The 22,540-nt window shown below is 49.2% G+C and overlaps 1 protein-coding gene across 1 annotated transcript in view; it reads right to left on the reverse strand.

The window, feature by feature from the left end:
• The window catches only part of RFX4 (regulatory factor X4), a 151,822-nt gene extending 151,661 nt beyond the window's left edge, over window positions 1–161 (reverse strand). Inside the window, exon 1 of the mRNA XM_055574864.1 lies at window positions 92–161. Coding sequence (XP_055430839.1) covers window positions 92–161 — 70 coding nt within the window. The remainder of the gene's footprint in view (window positions 1–91) is intronic.
• Window positions 162–22,540: the final 22,379 nt, after the last annotated feature.

Below are 22,540 nucleotides of genomic sequence, written 5' to 3' on the forward strand. Positions count from 1 at the left end.
CGTGGAGCTACCCAGGGAAGACCGGGCCCCAGGTCCCTCTGGGGGTGCCAGGGCGCACCCTCACACCCCTCCCCCAGACCCCAGGCATTACCAGTGGACCCGCGCCTCCAGGGCCTGCTCCTATCTCCCCTCAGGCCAGGATGTGCGTTCCTCTGGATCATTCTGTCTTGGCCCCTTTCCTCTCTCCCCTGGGGCTCCCCACGGTCGTGACGCACAGGTTCGTGTGGGAAGTGGGCCCAGGAGGCCCGCAGCTGTGGCCTCTCCAGGGTGGGGGCGCCTCAGGTCAGTGGGTTGCCATGGCAACACCACAGGCCTTGCCCCAGGGGCCGCTGGGTTCCAGGAAGGGGCCCTTGTCCCTGCCTCCAAGGGGCAGCCCCACCCTGGCCCTGCTCTCATTCCATCCCTGGCCCACCAAACAGTGATTTGGCACCGACTGTTTGCCAGGCTCTGAGGCTCTAGTGGTGAACATGCAGCAAGGTCCCTGCTCTCAGGGAGCTTATAATCTGTGGTGGAGATGGAGGAAAACCAATAAACAAGATGACTTAGAGCACAATGAGCGTCATGAAGAAATGAAACCAGGGAATAGGATAGAGAGAGATGCGGGTGTGGTTTTAAGGGGCAGGGACACTGAGGGCCTCTCAGAGGAGGTGATGTTGAAGTGCAAAGGCCCAAGGTGGGAGGGGGCTCGAGGGTATGAGGAAGAGCTGGGAAACCAGCTGCGTGGTAGGGGAGAGGGAAGAAGGGGGAGGGCTGTAGGAAATGAGGTCAGGAAGTTAGGATGTGCGACTTGCTGGCCAGAGTAAGAACCTCATATGTATTCCAAGTGTGCTAAGATTCTGCTGCAGGGTTTGATCAGGTGACATGAACTGCACTGGTTCAGAAAGGACAGCCTCAGCCTGTGAGGGGCCTTACATTCATACATCCCACTGTCTGTTTACCAACTCTTTATGGGGTAACTTGTTACAGGCACTCAGCTAGACAGTAGGAACATAGCAGGGAAGAAGACAGGCGGTTTCTGTCTTTGTGGAACGTTAGCGTTTAGTGCGGGAGTCAGCTATTCAATAATCTCACAAATAGAGATGTCATTACCAAGAAAGCCAGGGGAGAGGGGAAAAAAAAAGGTCTGGTCTAACCCATGAGTGTCAGAGAAGCTTCTCAGAATAAGTAGCATCAAACTGACAGCTGAAGAGTAAGAAGACACATATTCCTACCCCAGGTAAACAGAGGAGGATGGCAGGAGAGACAGCATGTGCAAAGGCCCCGGGGCTGGCAGGAAAACGACACATTCAAGAACAGGTATTAATTCAACATGTGCTTAATGAGACCGTCCTGTTTAACTAGCACTCTGTAAGATGCTGTGTGGCACGAGCACATAAAAGCACTGCCTCCATACTCAGGGCTGGAGTCTGGTTAAGGAGTCTGGATTCTATTCAGTAGAGGGTTGAGAACCTCTAAAAGTTTTCGAGCAGAGTGTGGCAGAAGCAAATCGGCTCTGTGGGCAGCTCCATCAGGGGCTGCTGAACACAGTCTTAGAGGGAGAGGGAAAGGGAAGCATGAGACCCTACCTCTTATCATCTAAACCTGGACACTTCTGATACTGAAAAGCAATGCTGGTAAGAATTTTGCCAGAACCATATATATAAACCAGGTGCTTCCATGGTAGCTCAGATAGTGAAGAATCTGCCTGCAATGCAGGAGACCCAGGTTTGATCCCTGGGTCAGGAAGATCCTCTTGAGAAGGAAATGGCTACCCACTCTAGTATTCTTGCCTAGAGAATTCCATGGACAGAGGAGCGTGGCTTGCTAAACAGTCCATGGGGTCACAAAGAGTCAGACACGACTGAGCGACTAACACACTGCACGTAAACCAGGATTGCCCCAGGCTAACTGGCACTTAATGTCCCCCTAGTAGGAGGCCACTACAAGAGTTTAAGTCTTCAAGGCTTGAATCAGAACAGATGAGTGAGATGAGAAGAGATAAGAAATGTGTCCTCTTTCTAGCTAACTGTATCCACTCGTCTGGCCTAGCCATAGGAACAGTGTCCCATGTCTCTTCTTGATCTGCTGGGGTCTCAGTCACTGCATGATGTGAGTGAGTCCAAGGTGACACTATTTCCATCTCCTGGAATGCTGCCTCTCAAAGAAAGCACCATGATCCTCGTCAACATCATCGTCATAGCAATGACTTGCCCAAGATCACACAGCCTAGCAACTGAGCCAGCTAACTCTAACCTAAGCATTAACTTACGTTTTATTGTTGTTGTTCAGTTGCTAAGTCATGTAACACTCTGCGACCCCATGGACTGCAGCATGCCAAGCTCCTCAGACCTCCACTATCTCCTGGAGTTTGCCCAAATTCATGTCTATTGAGTCAGTTATGCTATCGAACCATCTCATCCTATGCCGCCCCCTTCTCCTTGTGCCTTCAGTCTTTCTCAGCATCAGGATTTTTTCTAGTGAGTCAGCTCTTTGCATCAGATGGCCAAATTTACTGGAGCTTCAGCCTCAGCATCAGTCCTTCCAGTGAATATTCAGGGTTGATTTCCTTTAGGATTAACTGGTTTGATCTTCTTACAGTCCCGGGAACTCTCAAGAGTCTTCTCCAGAGCCACAGCTTGAAAGCATCAATTCTTTAGTGTTCAGCCTTTTTTGTGGTCCAATTCTCACATCCACACATGAGTATTGGAAAAACCATCGCTTTGACCATATGGATCTTTGCCAGCTATGTAATATCTCTGCTTTTAAATATGCTGTCTAGGTTTGTCATAGATTCCCTTTCAAGGAGCAAGCACCTTTTAATATCATGGCTGCAGTCTCCATCCACAGTGATTTTAGAGCCCAAGAAAATAAAATCTGTCACTGCTTCCACTTTTTCCCATCTACTTGCCACAAAGTGATGGGCCTGAATGCCATGATCTTAGTTTTTTGAATGTTGAATTTTAAGCCAGTTCTTTTACTCTCCTTTTTCACCCTCATGAAGCGGCACTTTGGTTCCTCTTTACTTTTTACCATTAGAGTGGTACCATCTGCATATCTGAAGTTGTTGATATTTCTCCCGGCAATCTTATGAGACCCATAATTACACATCTTAAAGTCTCGTTGTGAGCACTAAGCTGTGTCTAAAATAATACCAGACACACAATATGTGCTCAAAAATGTTACTGCCCCTTCTTACTTTAGGAAAACTCAATGTAGAAAACTCTGAAGTGAGCCGAGATCAATTAAGATGTCATTATTTTCAACATAACAAGAATTAGCAAGGGTAGCCCAAGGATACACCAATGCCAATATTTCACAGATCCTGAACTCACCAACAGTTTCTGGAGACTAGAGAAAATTAAACCTAAGATGTTCAGTGCCATCTCCTGTCAAAGATAAATGGAATGTAAAAGCAGCTCCCTGCTCTGAAAATATCCCTGAGAACGCCAGAGTTAATGTACATAATTGCTTAAGCAGGTCGGGAAAATGTCATTTTCTCTCCACTTCTAGCAGCGGGGAGAGCATACCTGGAAAGCAGGCGGCACAGGGAGAGGAGTGGCACAGAGCAAGTTGTAGACACATGGAGCCACCATGAGTCCCAGGCACCTGTTTATGCCTGAGGCACTTTTCTGGTTTGTTTGAATTAATATTCGTAGAAGGCAATGGCAACCCACTCCAGTACTCTTGCCTGGAAAAATATTGTAGTAGTTAAGGACACGTGACTGTGGGCTCAACTGCCAGGTTCAAGTTGGACTGTCTTGCTGTCACCTTGGTGAGCAACTCCACTTCCCTGAGCCTCAATTTTTTTTTAATCTGCAAAATGGGAGTGGGAATAATGGCACTTCCTGGGATTTGTATAGTGTGGCATAGAGTATTTCCATGATAAGCACTATGTAAGTCTTAGCTACCAATAATGTAATTCTTATATCAGACCCACCTCCCCAGCATTGTTCTTTAGCTCCTTCCTGTTATCATTCTGTTTGATACTTGGATCTCTTGGTGCATGGCCTGGGAAGCCAGGAGGGCATTAATTCTAATCCTCCCCTTAAAAGGGGCTAGGTAAACTCCAAAACCCTGGGCAAATTACTTAACCTCATGGACCTCAATTTTCTTCTTATATTAAAAATATCTACCCCGTGAGGTTATTATGAGGATTAGGAGAATAACATGCTCCTAATATTAGTACTTAGTACTAATATGCTTAGTACTTAATATTAGTACTTAGTACTAATATGCTCCTAAGAATAAGCTCCTTAAGAGCTGACTGTACCTGATTCCCCACTCTTAGGACAGTGCTTGGCACAGAAGAGCAGCTCAATGAGGAGAGAAGAGGAAGGGAAAGAAATAAATGAATGAAACACCAGCTCCATGCCTGGTTCACAGAGGCTCAGTGAATCGGCAGTTAATCTATCAAGGACTTGCTTGCACAAAGGCTTGAGTCAGGCTTTCTATAAAGCAGGCAGAGAGATGCAGCATTCCTCACAATATGAAAGAGGGGTTGATTAATATCTTAAATAAATACTTATTGAGCGCTGACTTGTGTCAGACACTCTGGCAGGTGCTTTGCACTTCACTAAGCACAGAGAATAATGACACAGGTGGAAATCTTGAGAAACAAAGGAAGAAGCATCAAGTAAACACGGAAAACGAGGATGGGAAGTATGTACACTGAGAGCCAAAGTTAAGCCAGTCAGAACTTGAGGCACAAGGGAAGTCCCCAGCCCCTTCCCTGCAACTGCCTGTTTTTAATTTGTCCACACAAGGAGATGGCCTGGCTTCAAAAAATGCAACTAGCTTTGGTAGCATAACAACCTCAGTTTGGATACTCTTGCTGTATGAAGCAATGCAGGAGACGCAGGTTCGATTCCTGGGTCAGGAAGATCCCTTGGAGAAGGAAATGGCAACCCACTCCAGTATTCTTGCCTGAGAAATCCCATGGACAGAGGAGCCTGGTGGGCTACATTCCATAATGTCGCAGAGTCAGACACAACTTAGCGGCTAAACAACAACAACAAAAATGAACCAATGCACGTGACTGAATCCCATGGAGTGACAATTTCCCTAAGTACAGGATGGGAATGATCCTGCCCAGGTCACAGGCTTATGAGGTCACGTGTTGAAAAGACTGAACATTGTGGAAATGCTGTAGAAAGTATTTTCTTCTCCTATGCAGTCTTGGGCAGAGGGCAGAGACAGGGAGTGGCGAGAAGCCCTTGGAAGCTATTACGGGGACTTAAGGAGAAGCAAGTCCTCAAAACCCCTTTGTTTATTGAGCTTTTACAACATGCAAAGGCCCTGTGCAGACCCCTTTATATGGACTAATTCATTTAATGTTCACAATACCCTATAAGGTAGGTGCTATGCATGGCCCCACCTTACTGACAAGCAAACTGAGGCTCAGAGAGGTCACATGACTTGCTGAGTTCAGATTATCTAGCCCATGGCAAAGCCAGTTCTTACTAAGCCTGTGGGATTCCAGGGCCAGAGCAGTTAATGATCATATCAGTGATGGCAAACGATAACATGCTACGCAGTGGAAGGGGCTGGCTGTTATTTTAACAACCAAGGCTTTTATGCCGAACCAAGCAGTGATAAAGAATCTGCCCGCCAATGCAGGAGACACAGATTTGATCCCTGGGTTGGGAAGATCCCCTGGAGTATGAAATGGCAACCCATTCCAGTATTCTTGCCTGGAAAATACTATGGACAGAGGAGCCTGCTTGGGCTGCAGTCCGTGGAGTCACAGAGTTGGACTTGACTGAGCACACACACGTGCATTATAAGGAAAAGCAGGCAGTCTGTGAGTAAATAGGTTTGAAGCCTTTGATGATGTAAGATGTCAAATTGGCCAGAGTGACTGGCAGGTGAGAAATACCTTCCCAGCGGTGGTGCCAGGTTGAACTCAGATGAAAGGAATACATGGTATGAAGGGACCCCCACAGGAAGGAGCCCCTTTGAGTGCCTTTGGTCAGCAGCCTTGGCCAAAGTCATGTCGTGGTGCCCATGGCAACCAGAAGCCCAGGGACAGCTGTAAAGTGCACTCCAGGAAACTGCAGAGTGAGCTGCTGTCTCCCCCAGGTTTAGGGGTGACTTGACCTCCTGAGTTTCCTTATGTAGTAGAGCAGGTGACCTAGGATGGACATCTCTAAGATCTCCTTCTAACTCCTGGTCTTAGGCGGCAAGGAGGCAGTCTGATTTTGAAATCAGAAAAATTGGTGTTCAAATCTTCATTTGCCGCTATCCGTTTGGCTTGGAGATGTCACCTGGGCTCTCTGCACCTCAATTTCCTCTTCTACAAGATGGGTAACTAATGCCACAAGTTGGGTATGAGAATTAATTGAGTTAACATGCATAAGCATTTCACACAGTGATTGGAAAAGGTTATAAATGTTATTAACTTGCTATTCAATTTCAAAAAATGAGTCACTTTGTTAAAAAAGCAACGAATAATTTTGAAAATAGCTCATTAGGTCAGCCTGTCATTAATTACCAAAATAATTTCAGTGTACTTTTCTCCTTCCCTCCCTCTGTCTCTTTCTTCCTTCTTTCTCTCTTCATTCCCTTTCCCTTCTCGAAAATAATATATGTATCAATATATAGTCTCCAGGTACTATGTACAATTAGATGGATTTTGTGGGGTTTTTTTTCCCTTTCTTCTTTTTAAATTACCTTTCAATACCAAGAAAAACTTTAAACAAAACACAAACCCACTGGGAATGCTATCTTTAGGTTCCTCATCTCTTGGACCTCTCTGGATCCCCTCTGCCCAGTGTGATTTCCCAGCTGTGCTCAGGGCTCAGCCGGCCTCTGAGTGATGCTCATGCCTGGTACGGTGTGGCAGGGACCAGCTCCAGGCAGGCAGCCCTCCTGGCTCCCAGCGCCTCTGGGGTGCCCTGCAAGGTAACATAGGTGGAGAACACTCTGCAGCCTGGGCACCCAGAGGAAACCCCAACGAAACAGAGAAATAATTCATTCTTCTAATCACAGCAAAGTTTTCAAACTTTAAAACAGAGCCTTGATTAGAAGAAAAGCTGTGGGTTTTTTTTTTTTTTTTCTAAAAGCCTGGCATTTCTGAAAAGGTCCCCTACCCAAACCACAGCAACCTCAAAAACTTTGCCCACTGAGTCGAAAATAAAAGTTCACGGAGACCAAAGGCTCTCTCACAACAACAGCTCAATGCTTTAGAAATTTTCTTTTCAATGTTTAAAAATTTGAACATTTTAACTGAGGGCCTCAAGCCGTCTGGAATCTTTTTCCTTGTAAAACTCCCAGAGCTTTCTCAGCCAAAGTTACTTATTTTTTTATGATGTCTAATAATGCTTTATGGATAAACTATGTTGGTTGTGTAAAAGACATCATCAAGTAAAAGAAAAAAACTAAAAACAGAAATTTTAGCTGTTTTAGTAGTTGCATAAGGATGACATAAAATTAGTTATTTTCTTTTTGATCAAATAAAGAGCTTACAGAGGCATCCAAATTCTCCCCCAACTCTAGATTTTTTTTATCAGCAATGAAACTGAACACTACAAAGAAAACATGTCAAAATGTTTAATAGGTCAATTCCATCATAAATAGATGTGAGTTGATGCCATGAGCCCAATTCTGGAACTTTATAAGACCCCAATAACTTCAATAGGAATTTCACTTACCCATGAGCATTTAGAAGCAGTACACAAATTATAAATACAGTACATGCATGAACACCCCTAATTTAGACTAATCATTTGGGGGAAAGATGATGTGGAATATCATCAATATATCTCAAATATCTCCCATACTCATTTTTGAAAAATTATAAATCCTGTAATTGTAACATTCAAAGAAACACTTCCTTCTTCAAAAGTCTAATATCAGCTTGAAACGACTTCACAGCAGTCACAAGATTCAAAACAAACATGTTGACATGTTTCTCCACCAGATGCACTTGTGCCTCAAAAATTAGTTGCGGCATGATTAGCAACCACTAATCACTCTTAAGATTATTCAAATGACAGTCCAAAATCTAGTTCAGGAGTAGTCCACTTGTGTGTTCACTGATAGTGCATTTCCTTCAACACGATGGATTCAGAGGATCAGTGCTTATGAAGTAGTAATTCTCCTTTCCGGTTAAATACAAGCCTGCTGCATTCATCAATCTCACTTAGGCTGCGTCTAAACAATGCTGACCTTTAGCACAAATCGGTTGTCAGAAAACACGCAGGACACTAAGCCCTAACCAACCTTCACTGGGTTGCAGCCTTTTCAAAAGCTTTCTCATTATCGCCTTAAATTAAAGCAAAACAATCACAACAAGATAAACCCAACACATCCAGACTCACCTGTCTGCTAATGATTTTTGATTTCTCAGAGGCAGATTATGCTTTTATATTTCACTGAGGATTAGCCAACCACAAAAGTGGAAACTATACACCTATTTTAAAGAACTTCTGCTCTGAGGATCAGACAAGAGAGACCACACAACCTACGGGCACAGGTCAATCCAGTCCTCGTTGCCCAAATTTGGACCCTGTGAGGACATAAGGGCCAAACTGCATTCTTCTCTGCTTTGTGTGATCTTTCTCTCTTAAAGAAAGCTGTTAAATATTTCAAAAACTAAAAAAACCACAATGTAGATAAAATCAAGTTGTAAAAACAGAAAGAGAACAAATGGACATTTTCTCCTCACAGTAGAAAAATATGCAAGAAAGGCAAAAAGGACTAAATGGGTTTCCTGTTAAAACGAGTTTCAGAGAAAGACTCACTTGAAATTGAATTCTTTATTTCTTGAAAACCAAGTGTAAAATGGTTCAGTCTTTAGAAGAGTGATGCCTACAAGTATGGAGGGGGTGGATGAAGAACGTAGGCCATCACCTTCCAGAACTGAGAGGGCATCAGGGTTGTGCAAGGACCTCCACCAGAGGCTTCTCTGACAGCTCCATGCAACTCTCTTCCAGGAGTCACATCCCAGTCAACAGGTGTTGCTTCTACAAAGACACATTTTCCTCTTCCTTTAACAAACTGGAAACACAAGGGTAAAACCATGGCGAACAGAAGCATGAAAATGCCCTGTTCATGGAAAAGGTAGAGAAATGAAAATAAGATGAATCCCTCAGTCCAGTCCTCTTAGAAAAGAATTATTTATCCTGACATGGGAATTGAGACTACTGGGGGGCTTCCCCAGTAGCTCAGTGCTAAAGAATCCACCTGCAGTGGAGGAGACGAAAGAGACACAGGTTCGATCCCTGGGTTGAGAAGATCACCTGAAGGAGGAGACGGCAACCCACTCCAGTATTCTTGCCTGGAGAATCCCATGGACAAAGGAGCCTGGCGGGCTACAGTCCATAGGGTGGCAGAGAGTTGGATACAACTGAAGCGAGTGAGCAACGCACCACACTTAGTACAGAAAACATCTAGATATGCAGAAACAATCTAAATTTTTTCAGGATTCTTATCCCCTTTTCCCAACTAGACACCTAGAATTTGGCAGAGAAAGACCAGATAGTTATTTTTAATAATAATAAGATCTGCCACTTAGTGAGCAATTTCTAGGAGCCAAGTCGGAGAAGGCAATGGCACCCCACTCCAGTACTCTTGCCTGGAAAATCCCATGGATGGAGGAGCCTGGAAGGCTGCAGTCCATGGGGTCGCTGAGGGTCGGACACGACTGAGTGACTTCACTTTCACTTTTCACTTTCATGCATTGGAGAAGGAAATGGCAACCCACTCCAGTGTTCTTGCCTGGAGAATCCCAGGGACGGGGAAGCCTGGTGGGCTGCCGTCTATGGGGTCACACAGAGTCGGACACGACTAAAGTGACTTAGCAAAAAAAAAAAAAAGCTTAAAGTGCACAATCTCATCATATCCTCTTTTTGTTCTTATTGAAGTATAGTTGACATACAATATTTTAAGTTTCAAGTGTACAACACAGTGATCTGACAATCATATACATTCCCACACAATCACCATGACAAGTCCAGTAGCCATCTGTCACCATACAAAATTATTACAGTGTTATTGACTACATCCCTGTGACTTATTCATTTTATAGCCAGAGCTTGTATTTCTTAATCCCCTTCACCTATTTCACCCAACAACCTCCCCCTCCCCTGCCGCTTATATTCTATGAAGAACACTGGAAGGTAAGGAGGGGATTTTTCACACAGAAATAAGGAAAGCAAGGCTTAGAGAAGTTAGGTCATTTTCCCAGGGTCACACAGCAAGCAAGTGACTGAGTTGAGATTTCAGCCTTGGTCTATCAATGGCAAAGCTCATGTTCTTTTCATTAAGTCACACCCACATCCACCTGAAGTCATGGATTAACACACATATGTGTGAATGACTTCTAGCTGCAATATATCGTTTGTTAAATTACCAAAAGGCTACATAAATAATCACAGTACTGAATGGCTTCTGCCTCATTTGTGTATTTTGGTTGTGTCTATATATGAGCATGAATGAAGCCTAGACATTCACAAAGTGAATGATAAACTTCAAATGAATCCCAACAGTGCATTTCATATCTGGAGTAAAGAGATGTCCCTTTTTTTTAGTTCTACCAGTTTATTGCTCCCAACCCATCTCCCTCTATCCTCATGCATGCATGCTCAGTCATGTAACCCCACGGACTACAGCCTGCCAGGCTCCTCTGTCCATGGACTTATCCAGACAAGAATACTGGAGTGGATTACCATTTCCTTCTCCAAGAGATGTCCTTTTTTTGTCCTTATTTTTGCCAACAACAATTTAAAATTTTGTCTCCACAGTATAAAGGACTATCCTTACACTTTCTTATGGGGAGATAATAGCATGTTTTGCTAAAATGATATGAACTTAGTTGGACATCCTGTTCAACACAACCCTCTCCCCTGCTAAAACAAAAATGAAGAAAAAGATATTACAGACTTGTAACCAACAGTGTGGAATACTTATTGGTTAGGATACTTATCTACTTCAAGGACATCCTTTATCTGCCTCCATCTTCCAATGTATAAAATGGAGTGGATAATAATAGTACCCCTAATATATACTTTAAAATATAACTAATAATGAATTTAAAGTGCTTAGTACATGTCTGGCATATGAAAGGCATTTGACAACCATTAGCTTTAAAAACGAAAACAAAAAGCTAGATGTATTACTTGCCTTCTTTCCCAGGAAACCTTAGCACACACAATTAAAATCAATCTTGCTCCCCATGCTGTCAAGGTGCATCTCAGCTTAGCTTCTAGAGTTCAGAAACTTTCTTGTTTTGAGCCTGTTAGTTTCTTCCTTCAAACTGTGAGTGATAATAGTTTCTTCTTCATAGCATTATTGTAAGCATTATTTAGATAATGCATTTAAATTAAAATGCTTATCAAAGACATATAGTAAGTATTGAATATATGCTACCTAGTACCACTTTCACATTGCATACTCACAACAGTCCTATCAAACCATTCTATCAGTTCCATAAGTAAGTTGAAGCCCAGCAATATCAAGCTTCCAGACCAAAGACACACAGCTCCATGGGGCAGAAGGGCACCCTGTGGGAGGCAGCAACCTACCCACCACCTCGCTCTATCTTCCTTCATCTAGAGAACATTTTCTCCTCATAGTATGTATCACTGGCTGAGATTATTTTGGTATTTATCTGTTTGTCTGTCTAGAATGTATGCTCCAGAGGAGCAGAGATGGCATTTTTTAAGCCCAGCATTTAGCAGAATGCAGGGCAGGCACATAGAAGACACATAGAATTCTTGAATGGAGGAATGAAACAAGCTAACATTTGCCCAAAGGCTGTACCCAACCATTTTGATGCACTGCTCCCTACCACTGCCATCATTTAAAACCCTCTTCAAACCCAGATCACATGACAGCTTCAGCGAGGTTTTCTCTGGAGCGCGAGGGCACAACGTTCCTTGCTCTTTCACTTTCATCCATGCATTTCCTTCTCACCAAGTTGGATTCAAACCCACCTGGTGGCCAGCATCATCACCAAGCCTCACCAGGCTAGCACTCTATGAGTGTCCAGCTGAAACAGCCTGGGTGGAGAGAGGGAATGGGCTTTCCCAACCTGGCCTCTGATCTAGCTCTGCCAGGTACTAGTTGTGACCCCCATGGAAGTTCCAGACCCTCTTTCATCCTAAAATGGGACAACACAGAATTGTGATCAGCCATAAGTGGCTAAGGGCTTCCCAGGTGGCCCTAGTGAACCTGCCTGCCAATGCAGGAGACGCAAGAGACACAGGTTCGATCCCTGGGTGGGGAAAATCCCCTGGAATAGGAGATGGCAACCCATGCAAGAGACTTGGGTTCGCTTCCTGCATTACGAAGATTCCCTGGAGGAAGAGATGGCAACTCACTCCAGTATTCTTGTCTAGAAAATTCCATGGACAGAGGAGCCTGGTGGGCTACAGTCCATGGGGTTGTAGAGAGTTAGACATGACTGAACGACTAAGCACACACATAAATGGCTAATGTGTGGGAAAATGCCCTAAACACGGTTGCCATATGGTAGACAGTCAACAACACAGAGCATGCTTTCCTCCAGGCCCCAAGGGGACCTTTTTTTTCTGTCCCTTGTAGCACTCACCGCTCTAAATATGCCCATACCGTCCCTCATCAAAACTTTTTCAAGTCCTTAACAGCAGGGACTTAGGCCTTATTCATCTCCAGGCACTGCCACCCAACAGGTGCTCAGTCAGTGAGACAGACTAAAATTTCAATAAAATAAAATAAAAACACTGATAAATTCATCCAAAGTTTTTTTTTGTTTTTTTTTTTGTTTTTTTTTTTACTTTTACCCAACACCTCCAAATTATCTTTGAGTTACTCTCTTCCCCTAACCTTGATAAAACTGCAAGTATCTTGAGTGGGAAAGAAACAACATCAGAGATCCAACCCCGCTCTCCTGACACACAAACACACCTTTCCATCCTGCAGAGCTGTGGAGCCCTAGGGGCAGCTGAAGACTGTCCCAAAAGGCCTGTACAACAGGCAGGGGCAAGCAATCAGGGGCCTAAGCAAGTGGAGACCTGACTCTCTGGCATCCAACTTGTGATGTCACTGTTCCATATCTTTTCAGCCTTTTTTTTTGCACAGACACAAGGCAAACACAAGCATCAACTTGACTTAAAATCACTACCTTGCCGTGTTGAAAATGGAAGAGAAACCCTGTGCCTGATGCAGGTCACAAAAAATGCCTCTCTCGTGGGGTGCCTATGAGGCTCAGTGTGTGATAAACTAACAACTTTATAAACCAAGTCCCAGGCAGAGTTCACAGACATACAGGCATGTAAATGAGCTACAAACTCTCAGACAGACCATGGCAGTCTCTGTATCCAATCTGTTCATTTACAGATGAGGCCACAGAATCTGGAGAGAAGGGAAGGATTCCTCTGCTGAATGTATCACCAGGAGTGGCCAAGTGTGAGAAGAGCCTCATCTCTTCCTAAAAGCTTAAGCAATGGAGAGTAAAGTCTGGTTTTCTTTTGATGGTAGCATCTCGTCACATGGGCCAGTGTGTCTTCTTATCCAGCGTAGGTGAGGGTCTGTGATGGTGGCTTCATTACCTAGAGACATTTTAATGTTCCCTAAATCGACCCTAGACACAGCCCCATAAAACCTAATGCCTTAAGGAATGCTCCTTAGGTGTAATTGACAAAGGCAATCATAGGCCTTTAAAAAGGGGTTATCCAAGGTTCTTGACTCTTAAAATCCTAAATGACTTGTAAAACTATTTTAGTATATTATTAGTTTGAGGAGAGATTCACTAATTGTGCAGTGGATCACAGTTGGGATAGTGGTAACCTGGCCTCCATGGTAGAGAAGAATCCATCTAACTTGTCAGAAAATCCCAGTCTGGGAGTTGTCTAACCCTTCATTTTACAGACAATTAAAATTAATCTTGGAAAGGCTCAAAGATTTACCCAAAGTGCTTCAGTCAGAATTATAACCTGGAGCTTTCCCTACTGCACAAAAAAAGAGTAAAAGAATCGAAGCCTTTACTACCCGTCCCATTCTTCCAAAATTCCTGACCAGACACCTCCTACTCTTCTCTTTTCCGCATTATTCTAAGCCCTCACTTTTTCAGATACCGTTTAAGAAGTGGGGCTGAGAAATTCATCTGGGGCGACCCATGGGTCCTGGGGAAGAAATGCCAGAACCTTTCACGTTGGAGAGCCTGTGGCTCGCGGGGGAGGCGGGCATACTGCCCAGCTGGCGCCTAACCTTGGGATGGGGAAGGAGGCTGGACGAGAACCCGGAGAAGGAGGGGTGACCGGGTGGGGGCAGAGGCGGGATGAGAAAAGGTGTAGCTGCTGGAGAGAAATTAGAGACCTCGGGGCCTCTGGGAAGCAGGACGGTCCGGCTCTCACACAGCGGCAGGGAGGCCCCGTGCGAACTCCTCTCTCCTCCGCGTACTCGGCCTTTTGTTGTCGGCCTCTGCCTCTGGCTCCCGCTCATGCCCTCCGGTCCCCTGCCCCCCTTAAGTCACCCCAACTGCACTCATAATATTTTGCTTTGCGCTGGGTCTGTTTTCCACCACCAACTTCCAGCAGTCTCCATGGCGACGCGCTGGGGAGGGGAGCGCGCGCAGCTATGAAAATCCCAGGGCCTAGCCGCGCGGCGGCCACAGCAAACTTTTCCGGGTCTCCAGGACCTGCAGGCCGGGTGGGAAAGCGCGCTGTCCTGGGCCACTTGCACCAAGTCGCGAGCCGGACTCCGGGATCCCCGGCTGCACGCTGTGCTGCCTAGTGCTGCAGCCACACGGCTAGGGAACCTGGGGACCACGCGGCTCTTACTGGATCCTGATGCCAAACCCAGACGCCGGAACTTGGCAGGTGGCGAGGGTGGAGCGAGCATGCCTCCTTTACGGGACACACACACAGGTCCAACGAGGGCTAGATAGTCCGGGTTGGACGTGAGGGCAAAGTTTAGAGCTCCGATCCTTGTTCCCCAAGCCCGCAGTCCGGGTCCCAGGGCCAGAGAAAGCGGCTCCTTTCCTAGGGCCGTGCCTGGGAGAGGATGGAGGAGGCCTAGAGCCCCGTCCCACCTGGGCGCTCCCTGTCCCGTTGCCCCACGCCAAAGCCACTGAATGTCCCCACCTGCAGGCCCACGGAGCCAGGTCGGGCCTTGTTTTGAGCCGGGAGCCTGTAGACCAGAGTGCCTTCCCGCCGTTGTGGTCCAGGGGCCTCAAAGCAGGCTCTAGGGGTGCGTTGGCAGCTCTGGATTTTGGAGTTCCAGGTGGAAAGCGGGTAGAGGCAGACGTCTCTAGGTCGGGCTCATCAGTGCCCGTCGCTAAGGCGCCATCCCGTTTAACAAGAAACAATTCTTCTGTTGCGTAGGCGACCAACCTGGCCCCGGCCCACTTTGCACAAGTTCTCTGTGGCCTAATATTCGACCTCCTTTCCCTCCTCTCGTTCTCGAATCTCCAGGCACCTTGAGTAACTGAGCAACGCTCGCCTGTCAGGACCGCCGGGATTGGACCCACAAGCCACCAACACGTAGGCGCGGCGGCGGTCCGCGTGGGGACGGCTGGCCACCCCGGGATCCGCGAGGCTTTGCGCGGTGCGGGACTTCTGCGCGAGCCGGGAACAATATCACTGCTAATAGCGCACCGGCCGGACGGCGCGTCCTGGGCCCCACGCGCGCGCCTGTGGCCCCCACCCCCTCCCCGGGCTCGGCCGCGCCGCGGAGCTCCGGGGAGAGCGGCTCAGCTTTGTGGCGCTCGGCGGCAGACTAACCCAAGGGCCCAGAGGCGCGCGCCGGCGGCTCCCCAGCCTCCTCCGACGGGGCCATTGTCTTAGACCCGCACTTGCTGAGTATTTGGGGAAAACTCGAGGAATATATTACCGGCTCCGTGCGCAGAACAAAAGGGCGCGTTGCCGCAGGTCACGCTGAAGTGGCCCCCAGGCGGAACACTAGAGCCCCGGCCCCTGCAAAACCGTCCTGCCGGGCCCGAGGCACGTTGCGGGAATTTTCCTCTTAAGAGTAGGGGACGGAGGCCTGGCCCGCCGGCCTCTCTGACCCGGGATGCTCCGGAGTTCACCTCAGCACTTGCTGCTAATCGATTGTGCCAGCCTTTTCGGAATGAAATACTACTAACAATAATCGTGGCTCGGCCCTAGATTTGCGCACAATCTGCCGTTAAAGGAGCAGAATCGAACTGCTCCAAGGAGCGCTGGTCCCAGCTAGCCGGGAAGAAAGGAACCTTTACATAACAAGGGAAACTCCAAAGAAAAGCTAATGGGATTAAATTCTCTGGAAGCGAGGTGAGGGAAGGTTCTGGACCGGACCGCGCCGAGCCAGCTGCACTTCCCTAGCCGTCGGTTTTGCAAACCCGCATGAGAATGTCACTTGGTGCGCCTCGTGTCATTTCGTCCCGCTGCCGTTTCCCAGAACTTTTTAAGTTCAGGATGGCCATCTAGCCATCCACTCCCTTCCCCTTTGGTGGATGGGAGAAAAGTTTTCAGAACCCGTTGGGGGTGTCTGCATTAAGTAAAAGTGACAAGGTGTCTCCATGACCACAAGGAAGAACAGAAAACAGAAGCTCTCCACAACCCCGCAGCTCTCCCAGGATGCACAGAGAAGTTCCAGTCCTGTTGAGGGGGATGCTAAAACCCCCAGCTGGGCTGTGCTGGTGTGGCGTACAGACACCTCAAGTCCTGCGTGGACCCCTTGCAAATATCAACACTTGGCCCCGAACTATGCAGACATGGGTTTACTTTTGTTCAAGGATATTCACTTCTAAAGTTGGGGTGCTCAGGACATGCATGGTGGCACAAATACTTCTCATGGAAGTATGGAGGAAAGGGATCCTTTCTCTCTTTGGGCGCCCTCTTTACCGCCAGCGGAGAGGACCCAGTCAGGGCTGGCCCCGCACTCGGTAGCCAGTCGCAGGGCAGGTAACCCTTCTCTTTGCCTTCATTTGTCACTGCATATAGTAAGGAAGGCTGTGGGGGTCAGCCCATCCCCACTCCCAGGGGGCCCACACCCACTTGGCGGGGACCGAAAAGGAGAGGTTTGATCTCTTGAGATCAGAGATAGACAATTTTCCTGGAAAATCAAAGATACCCCTGGCCAGAGGGTGGTGGGCATCTTGGCCACCAGGGCCCCAGCAGAAGCTAGAAGGGACTGGAAACCTTTCTGCAAGAATGGGAAGAAGAACATCTGGCCGATGCCCGAATGACCCCTACTCCCAGTCCACATTCATTTCCAGCCTGCAGGTGGAGGTGGGGATGCCGTCGTGTGTTGTTTGTTTATTTGCTCAGGGAAGAGAGGCGCGTGTGTTTAGGATGGCAGAGGCTGGAAGGCACTTGTTGCTCCGCGCGGCAAAGTCCAGCAGCGGATGGATGCTCGTAGGCGTTCTCCCAAGCATCGCGTCAAGCTGCTGTCTCGGCCCAGGCTGCTCTCATGGCTTGTTTCTGCCTCTCCAAGAAACTCCGAGGCTGCAACCTAGCCGGGATAGGAGTGCACTGGTTGGAAGACGGCAATTGAGGGTTGTCCTTGTTCAGTCGCTAAGTCATGCCGGACTCTCTGCAACTGAAGGAGGAGGTGAATTTCCGGAGAATTTCTTCCACCTGGAAGGGGCATAGGGAGCACAACTCTGATCTAGAAGTTTGGCGGCTCCTCAAACGTACTAGAGCTGCGAGGCTCTACTGGAAAAAGAACCGAGACGCTGGGCTTTTTCGTTGTAAAACATGCCTTGGCTTACTTTCTCCGTGGTTACGGACGGCCGCGACCCCCAAACCTGGCGCCTCCAGCCAACAGAACCCAAAGTGCCGAGCAGTTTGCAGACCCAGACGCCAGGCCTTGCCAGCCGCGCAGCATCCTGTTCTCTTCCGTAGAGTTACTGTCCCCAAGCAGAACGCATCGTCAGGTACTCCTTCCGGCCAAGGAGGCTGCACCGCGCTTCGGACTGCCCGGGGCCCCCTCCTCCCGACCGGGCGCGGATTCCCCAGGACCACCGGGCTCGCCTCTGCCACTCCCTCCAGCTGCGCATCTCCACCAGTTGGAGCCTCTGTCCCCACCTCCCAGGCGCTGTGCAGAGCCGTCGCCCTCCCCCGCCTCTGGGGCGTTCCGCTCGGCTTCCTGGCCCCAGCCACCAGCCCCGGAACGCACCGCTATTTCGGGACCCCCAAACCGGGGGAGGAGCTGGACCCAGGAGGGGGCGGTCGGCTCGCAAAGTTTCTGCAAGTGGCACCTCGAGCTCGCCGCGAACCAGCGAATCTTTACTTAACTTTGTGTCCAGGGCAAGCGAAAGCGCACTCCACAGCGCGCGCACACACATTTACACACACACAATCACACGTTTACACACACTCACAACTTCCACGCATCCGCTTACACACATCGCGCATCGCACGAGATTGAGAACTTCTGCACGCTCCATTATTTCCTGGGGTTCCACTGTCAAGTTGACCCTTCTGAACTTTTTGCGACTCTTTCTGAAGTTCCCCTTCTACCTCTTCTTTCCCTCCCAATGTCTACCCCCAACCCCCACCAGTAGGACTAACCTGTGGAATCCATGTCGGGTTCCTCCAGTAACCCACAATGCATGCTCTTCCCATGGACAGCACAGGCGCCCCCCAAAAATCCTGATGTTTGGGGATCCCCTGTGCTAGAGCTGCCCAGGGAGGAAGGGAGGAAGGAGGGAAGGAAAGACGCAGAGAGTCCAAGGATGAAAGGATAGAAAGAAGGAAAGGAAAAGGCAGAAAGAGAAAGAAGAAAGGAGAGAGAGAGAGAAGGGAAAGAGCACGGAGAAGGGGGAGCGAGAAAGAGCGAGCCAGAGAGGGGACACTCAGTAATCCAGCCGGGCAAAGCCAAACCCGTCAAAATGTTTGCGGATGTTTCATGGGAAAAAGCATCATTTTATAGGAGCCCCGATGGGAGCAATGTCATTGATAGGCCAGCCGGCCTGATGAATGGCCGCTCGTCAGATGGGGCCGTGGCGAGGCGCACTGTGAAGCCCATTGTGGGCCTGTTTTGAATAAGAAAAGCCGCCTCCGAAAAGGGGGGCTCAGAGCGACGCAATCCCAGCCCTCCGACTTCCCCCTTCTATTATAGCATTAGCAACGTTTTTCTTATTTAAAGTTCCAGAGGCCTTCTCCAGCCTTCGCCCGGCACTCATTACAGGCGAAATCAAAATTGGCTTAGATGTGGCCCCCTCCCCCTCTGCCTACCCCTCCCCCGATCCGGCCCGGCACGGCGCAGGCATGGGAAGGGGGTGAGGGGGCGGCGGCAGGGGACCCCGAGGAGCCTGGGGAGTCGCCTACGCGGCCACGAGTGGGCCCCACTTCTTTCCTTCTCCCCTTGTGGCCCCCGCCCCAGGTTTGGTCCCGGGTTAGATTTTGAGTGGGAGCCTTGGGGATGAAACAAGCCTTGTCCCAGCCACGGGGATCCACGGACACGCGTGGGGAGGGTGGAGAGCTGAGGGGGGAGGGGAGGGGGCACTATGGCCCTAGGACCCCAGCCCCACCCCCAACCTGGGCGGCGACAAGGCCGCTTGGCCCGGGCGGGGGGGTGGGGGGGGGGGTTGACTCATCCCCCTCCAGAACTTTCCGTCTCCTGGGTATATCTGTCTCCTTCCCCGGTCCCTCTGTCCCTCTCTTCCCGCGTCTTCTCCGTGCTGGGCCGCCTGCGTCTCTGTCTAGCCCCTGCTCCCTCATCTCTTTGTCTCCCCCTGGGGCTCTACCCTTCTCTGTCTCTATCCCCCTTGGTCTCTCGGACACCCCCCGCAGCCCCCGCCTCTTCCCGTAACCCTGTCTGTCAGTCTGTCTGTGTCTCCGGCCCTTCCTCCCTCCCTCCCCCGCCCCCGCCCGCCCCCAGCCAGCCGCGAAGTTGGTGAGAAGCCTCGGCGTCTGAAGGGGGGGACGCGGTTTTCCCAGGCACCCCCCTCCTCTGCCGGGTGTAAAGTGCAGAAAAGAGGTGGGGGGGGGTGGCGAGGAGCTGGGGGCGGGGGGCTGGAAGTGGAAGTGGGGCGGGGGACAGGCTGCGTCTGCGCGGGCCCCGATAGAGTGGCCGGGCGTTCGCGGGCCGGCCGCGCTGTGATTAGAATATGAATGGGACTCGGCGGGCGGAGAGAAAGGCGGATTACCCGGGTGCTCTGACCATGGACAGAGGCAGCGCCGGCCGGCCGCGCAAGGGGCGGGGCGGGGCGCGCGGGCGGGGTCCCTCACTCCAGCTCAAGGGGTTTCTAACCCGGGACCCCAAGCCCCTTGCGGCTCCCGCGGTCCCTGAGAGACCCTCCCACCCTTGTCTGCCCTCCCCGAGCGGGGCTAAGTGGGACAGTGCGGGGAGGTGGGGAGCGCGAGGGGCCAGCACGTGCCCAGTTAAGGTCATGGTGCGGGAAGAAGGAGGGGGCGGGGAATGCGGGCTGGACAGAGCTTCAGCTTAGTGTATTTCAGAGAGCCCGGTTCGAATCCCAACTCAGTAAAAGTCTTCATCTCTATGGGCCTCGGTTTCCTTGTCTGTAAAATGGGGCCGAAATGTCCCCCTTCAAAGTGTGCGGTAAGATCAGACAAGGTAGTGGATATAAAAGGAGCTGAGTACTTGCTGTTCTCTCCGCGTGGATCTCTCCTTAACATCTACCCGTTCCCAACACGTACCCCGTCGGACCAGCTCTTTCCCACCACCCTGGTCTCAGCCAAGCCTCACGTCCTCGGAGTGTGCCTGATCACCCTGTGTGAGGGGCCCCTCTTGCTCCGGCCAGTGCCTGGTTCCTTACGCGTTTGTTTCTGCAGCAACTCTGTTCTCAGCCATTTGCTTTGAGCCCAGAGCCGCACCTGCACATTCTTTCCGGCTGCGATGGTTGGTGAAGGGAAAAGGGGTATGAAATCAACCAAAGGCGACGGTGGTGAATCACTGCACTTGGTCGTGGTGGGCGTGGTGGCAAAGACCGCGGGATTCGGAGTCAGAAGATCCCAGTGGCCGGGTCCTTTCTCAGCCTCAGCTTCTCCCCCGACGAAATGGGGTGAATGTTAAAACGCTTCATCAGCCAGCTGAGCGACCCATCGAAGGCAAAACACTTGGCTGGGAGACTGACCAGGTGCATGGCGGAGGTGGCAGAGGCACCACCACCCGGAGTGCTTCTGGCCTCGGGGAAAACCCTTGAGGGATGCCAGGCCGGTAGTCTCTAGACGGCGGGCCAGATTATTATGATGGCTGTAGATATTACTTATTTTAATTATTAGGCACGAAAAACTGGGGCGGGGTGGACCAGGCTCGCCAGGGAGGAGTGAGGATAAAGAACTAATAGGTGGACCATGCAGGATGGGATGTGTGCCCTGCGCAGTTTCAATTCAGTTCAGTACAGTCGCTCAGTCGTGTCCGACTCTTTGCAACCCCATGAATCGCAGAACGCCAGGCCTCCCTGTCCATCACCAACTCCCGGAGTTCACTCAAACTCACATCCATCGAGTCGGTAATGCCATCCAGCCATCTCATCCTCTGTTGTCCCCTTCTCCTCCTGCCCCCAATCCCTCCCAGCATCAGAGTCTTTTCCAATGAGTCAACTCTTTGCATGAGGTGGCCAAAGTACTGGAGTTTCAGCTTTAGCATCATTCCTTCCAAAGAACACCCAGGGCTGATCTCCTTTAGAATGGACTGGTTGGATCTCCTTGCAGTCCAAGGGACTCTCAAGAGTCTTCTCCAATACCACAGTTCAAAAGCATCAATTCTTCGGCGCTCAGCTTTCTTCACAGTCCAACTCTCACATCCCTACATGACTACTGGAAAAACCATAGCCTTGACTAAATGGACCTTTGTTGGCAAAGTAATATCTCTGCTTTTGAATATGCTATCTAGGTTTGTCATAACTTTCCTTCCAAGGAGTAAGCGTCTTTTAATTTCATGGCTGCAGTCACCATCTGCAGTGATTTTGGAGCCCCCCAAAAATTGTTTCCCCATCTATTTCCCATGAAGTGATGGGACCAGATGCCATGATCTTCGTTTTCTGAATGTTGAGCTTTTTCACTCTCCTCTTTCACTTTCATCAAGAGGCTTTTCAGTTCTTCTTCACTTTGTGCCGTAAGGGTGGTGTCATCTGCATATCTGAGGTTATTGATATTTCTCCTGGCAATCTTGATTCCAGCTTGTGCTTCCAGCCCAGCGTTTCTCATGATGTACTCTGCATAGAGGTTAAATAGGCAGGGTGACAATATACAGCCTTGACATACTCCTTTTCCTATTTGGAACCAGTCTGTTGTTCCATGTCCAGTTCTAACTGTTGCTTCCTGATCTGCATATAGGTTTCTCAAGAGGCAGGTCAGGTGGTCTGGTATTCCCATCTCTTTCAGAATTTTCCACAGTTTATTGTGATCCACACAGTCAAAGGCTTTGGCATAGTCAATAAAGCAGAAATAGATGTTTTTCTGGAGCTCTCTTGCTTTTTCGATGATCCAGCGGATGTTGGCAATTTGATCTCTGGTTCCTCTGCGCAGTTTAGGAGCAGCCAGTCCCTGTCCTGTGCTGTCTAACCTGGGAGGGCACTGTTTCTCAGGCATGACAGGGCCAGCAGCACCAGGGAACTTAAAGAAATGAATATAAGCATTTATGCATTCACTCTGAATGCATACCTACTGTGTCGAGAGCTGTTCAAGGAGCT

This window comes from Bubalus kerabau, chromosome 1 (genome assembly GCF_029407905.1).
Source record: "Bubalus kerabau isolate K-KA32 ecotype Philippines breed swamp buffalo chromosome 1, PCC_UOA_SB_1v2, whole genome shotgun sequence".
Lineage (NCBI taxonomy): Eukaryota > Metazoa > Chordata > Mammalia > Artiodactyla > Bovidae > Bubalus > Bubalus kerabau.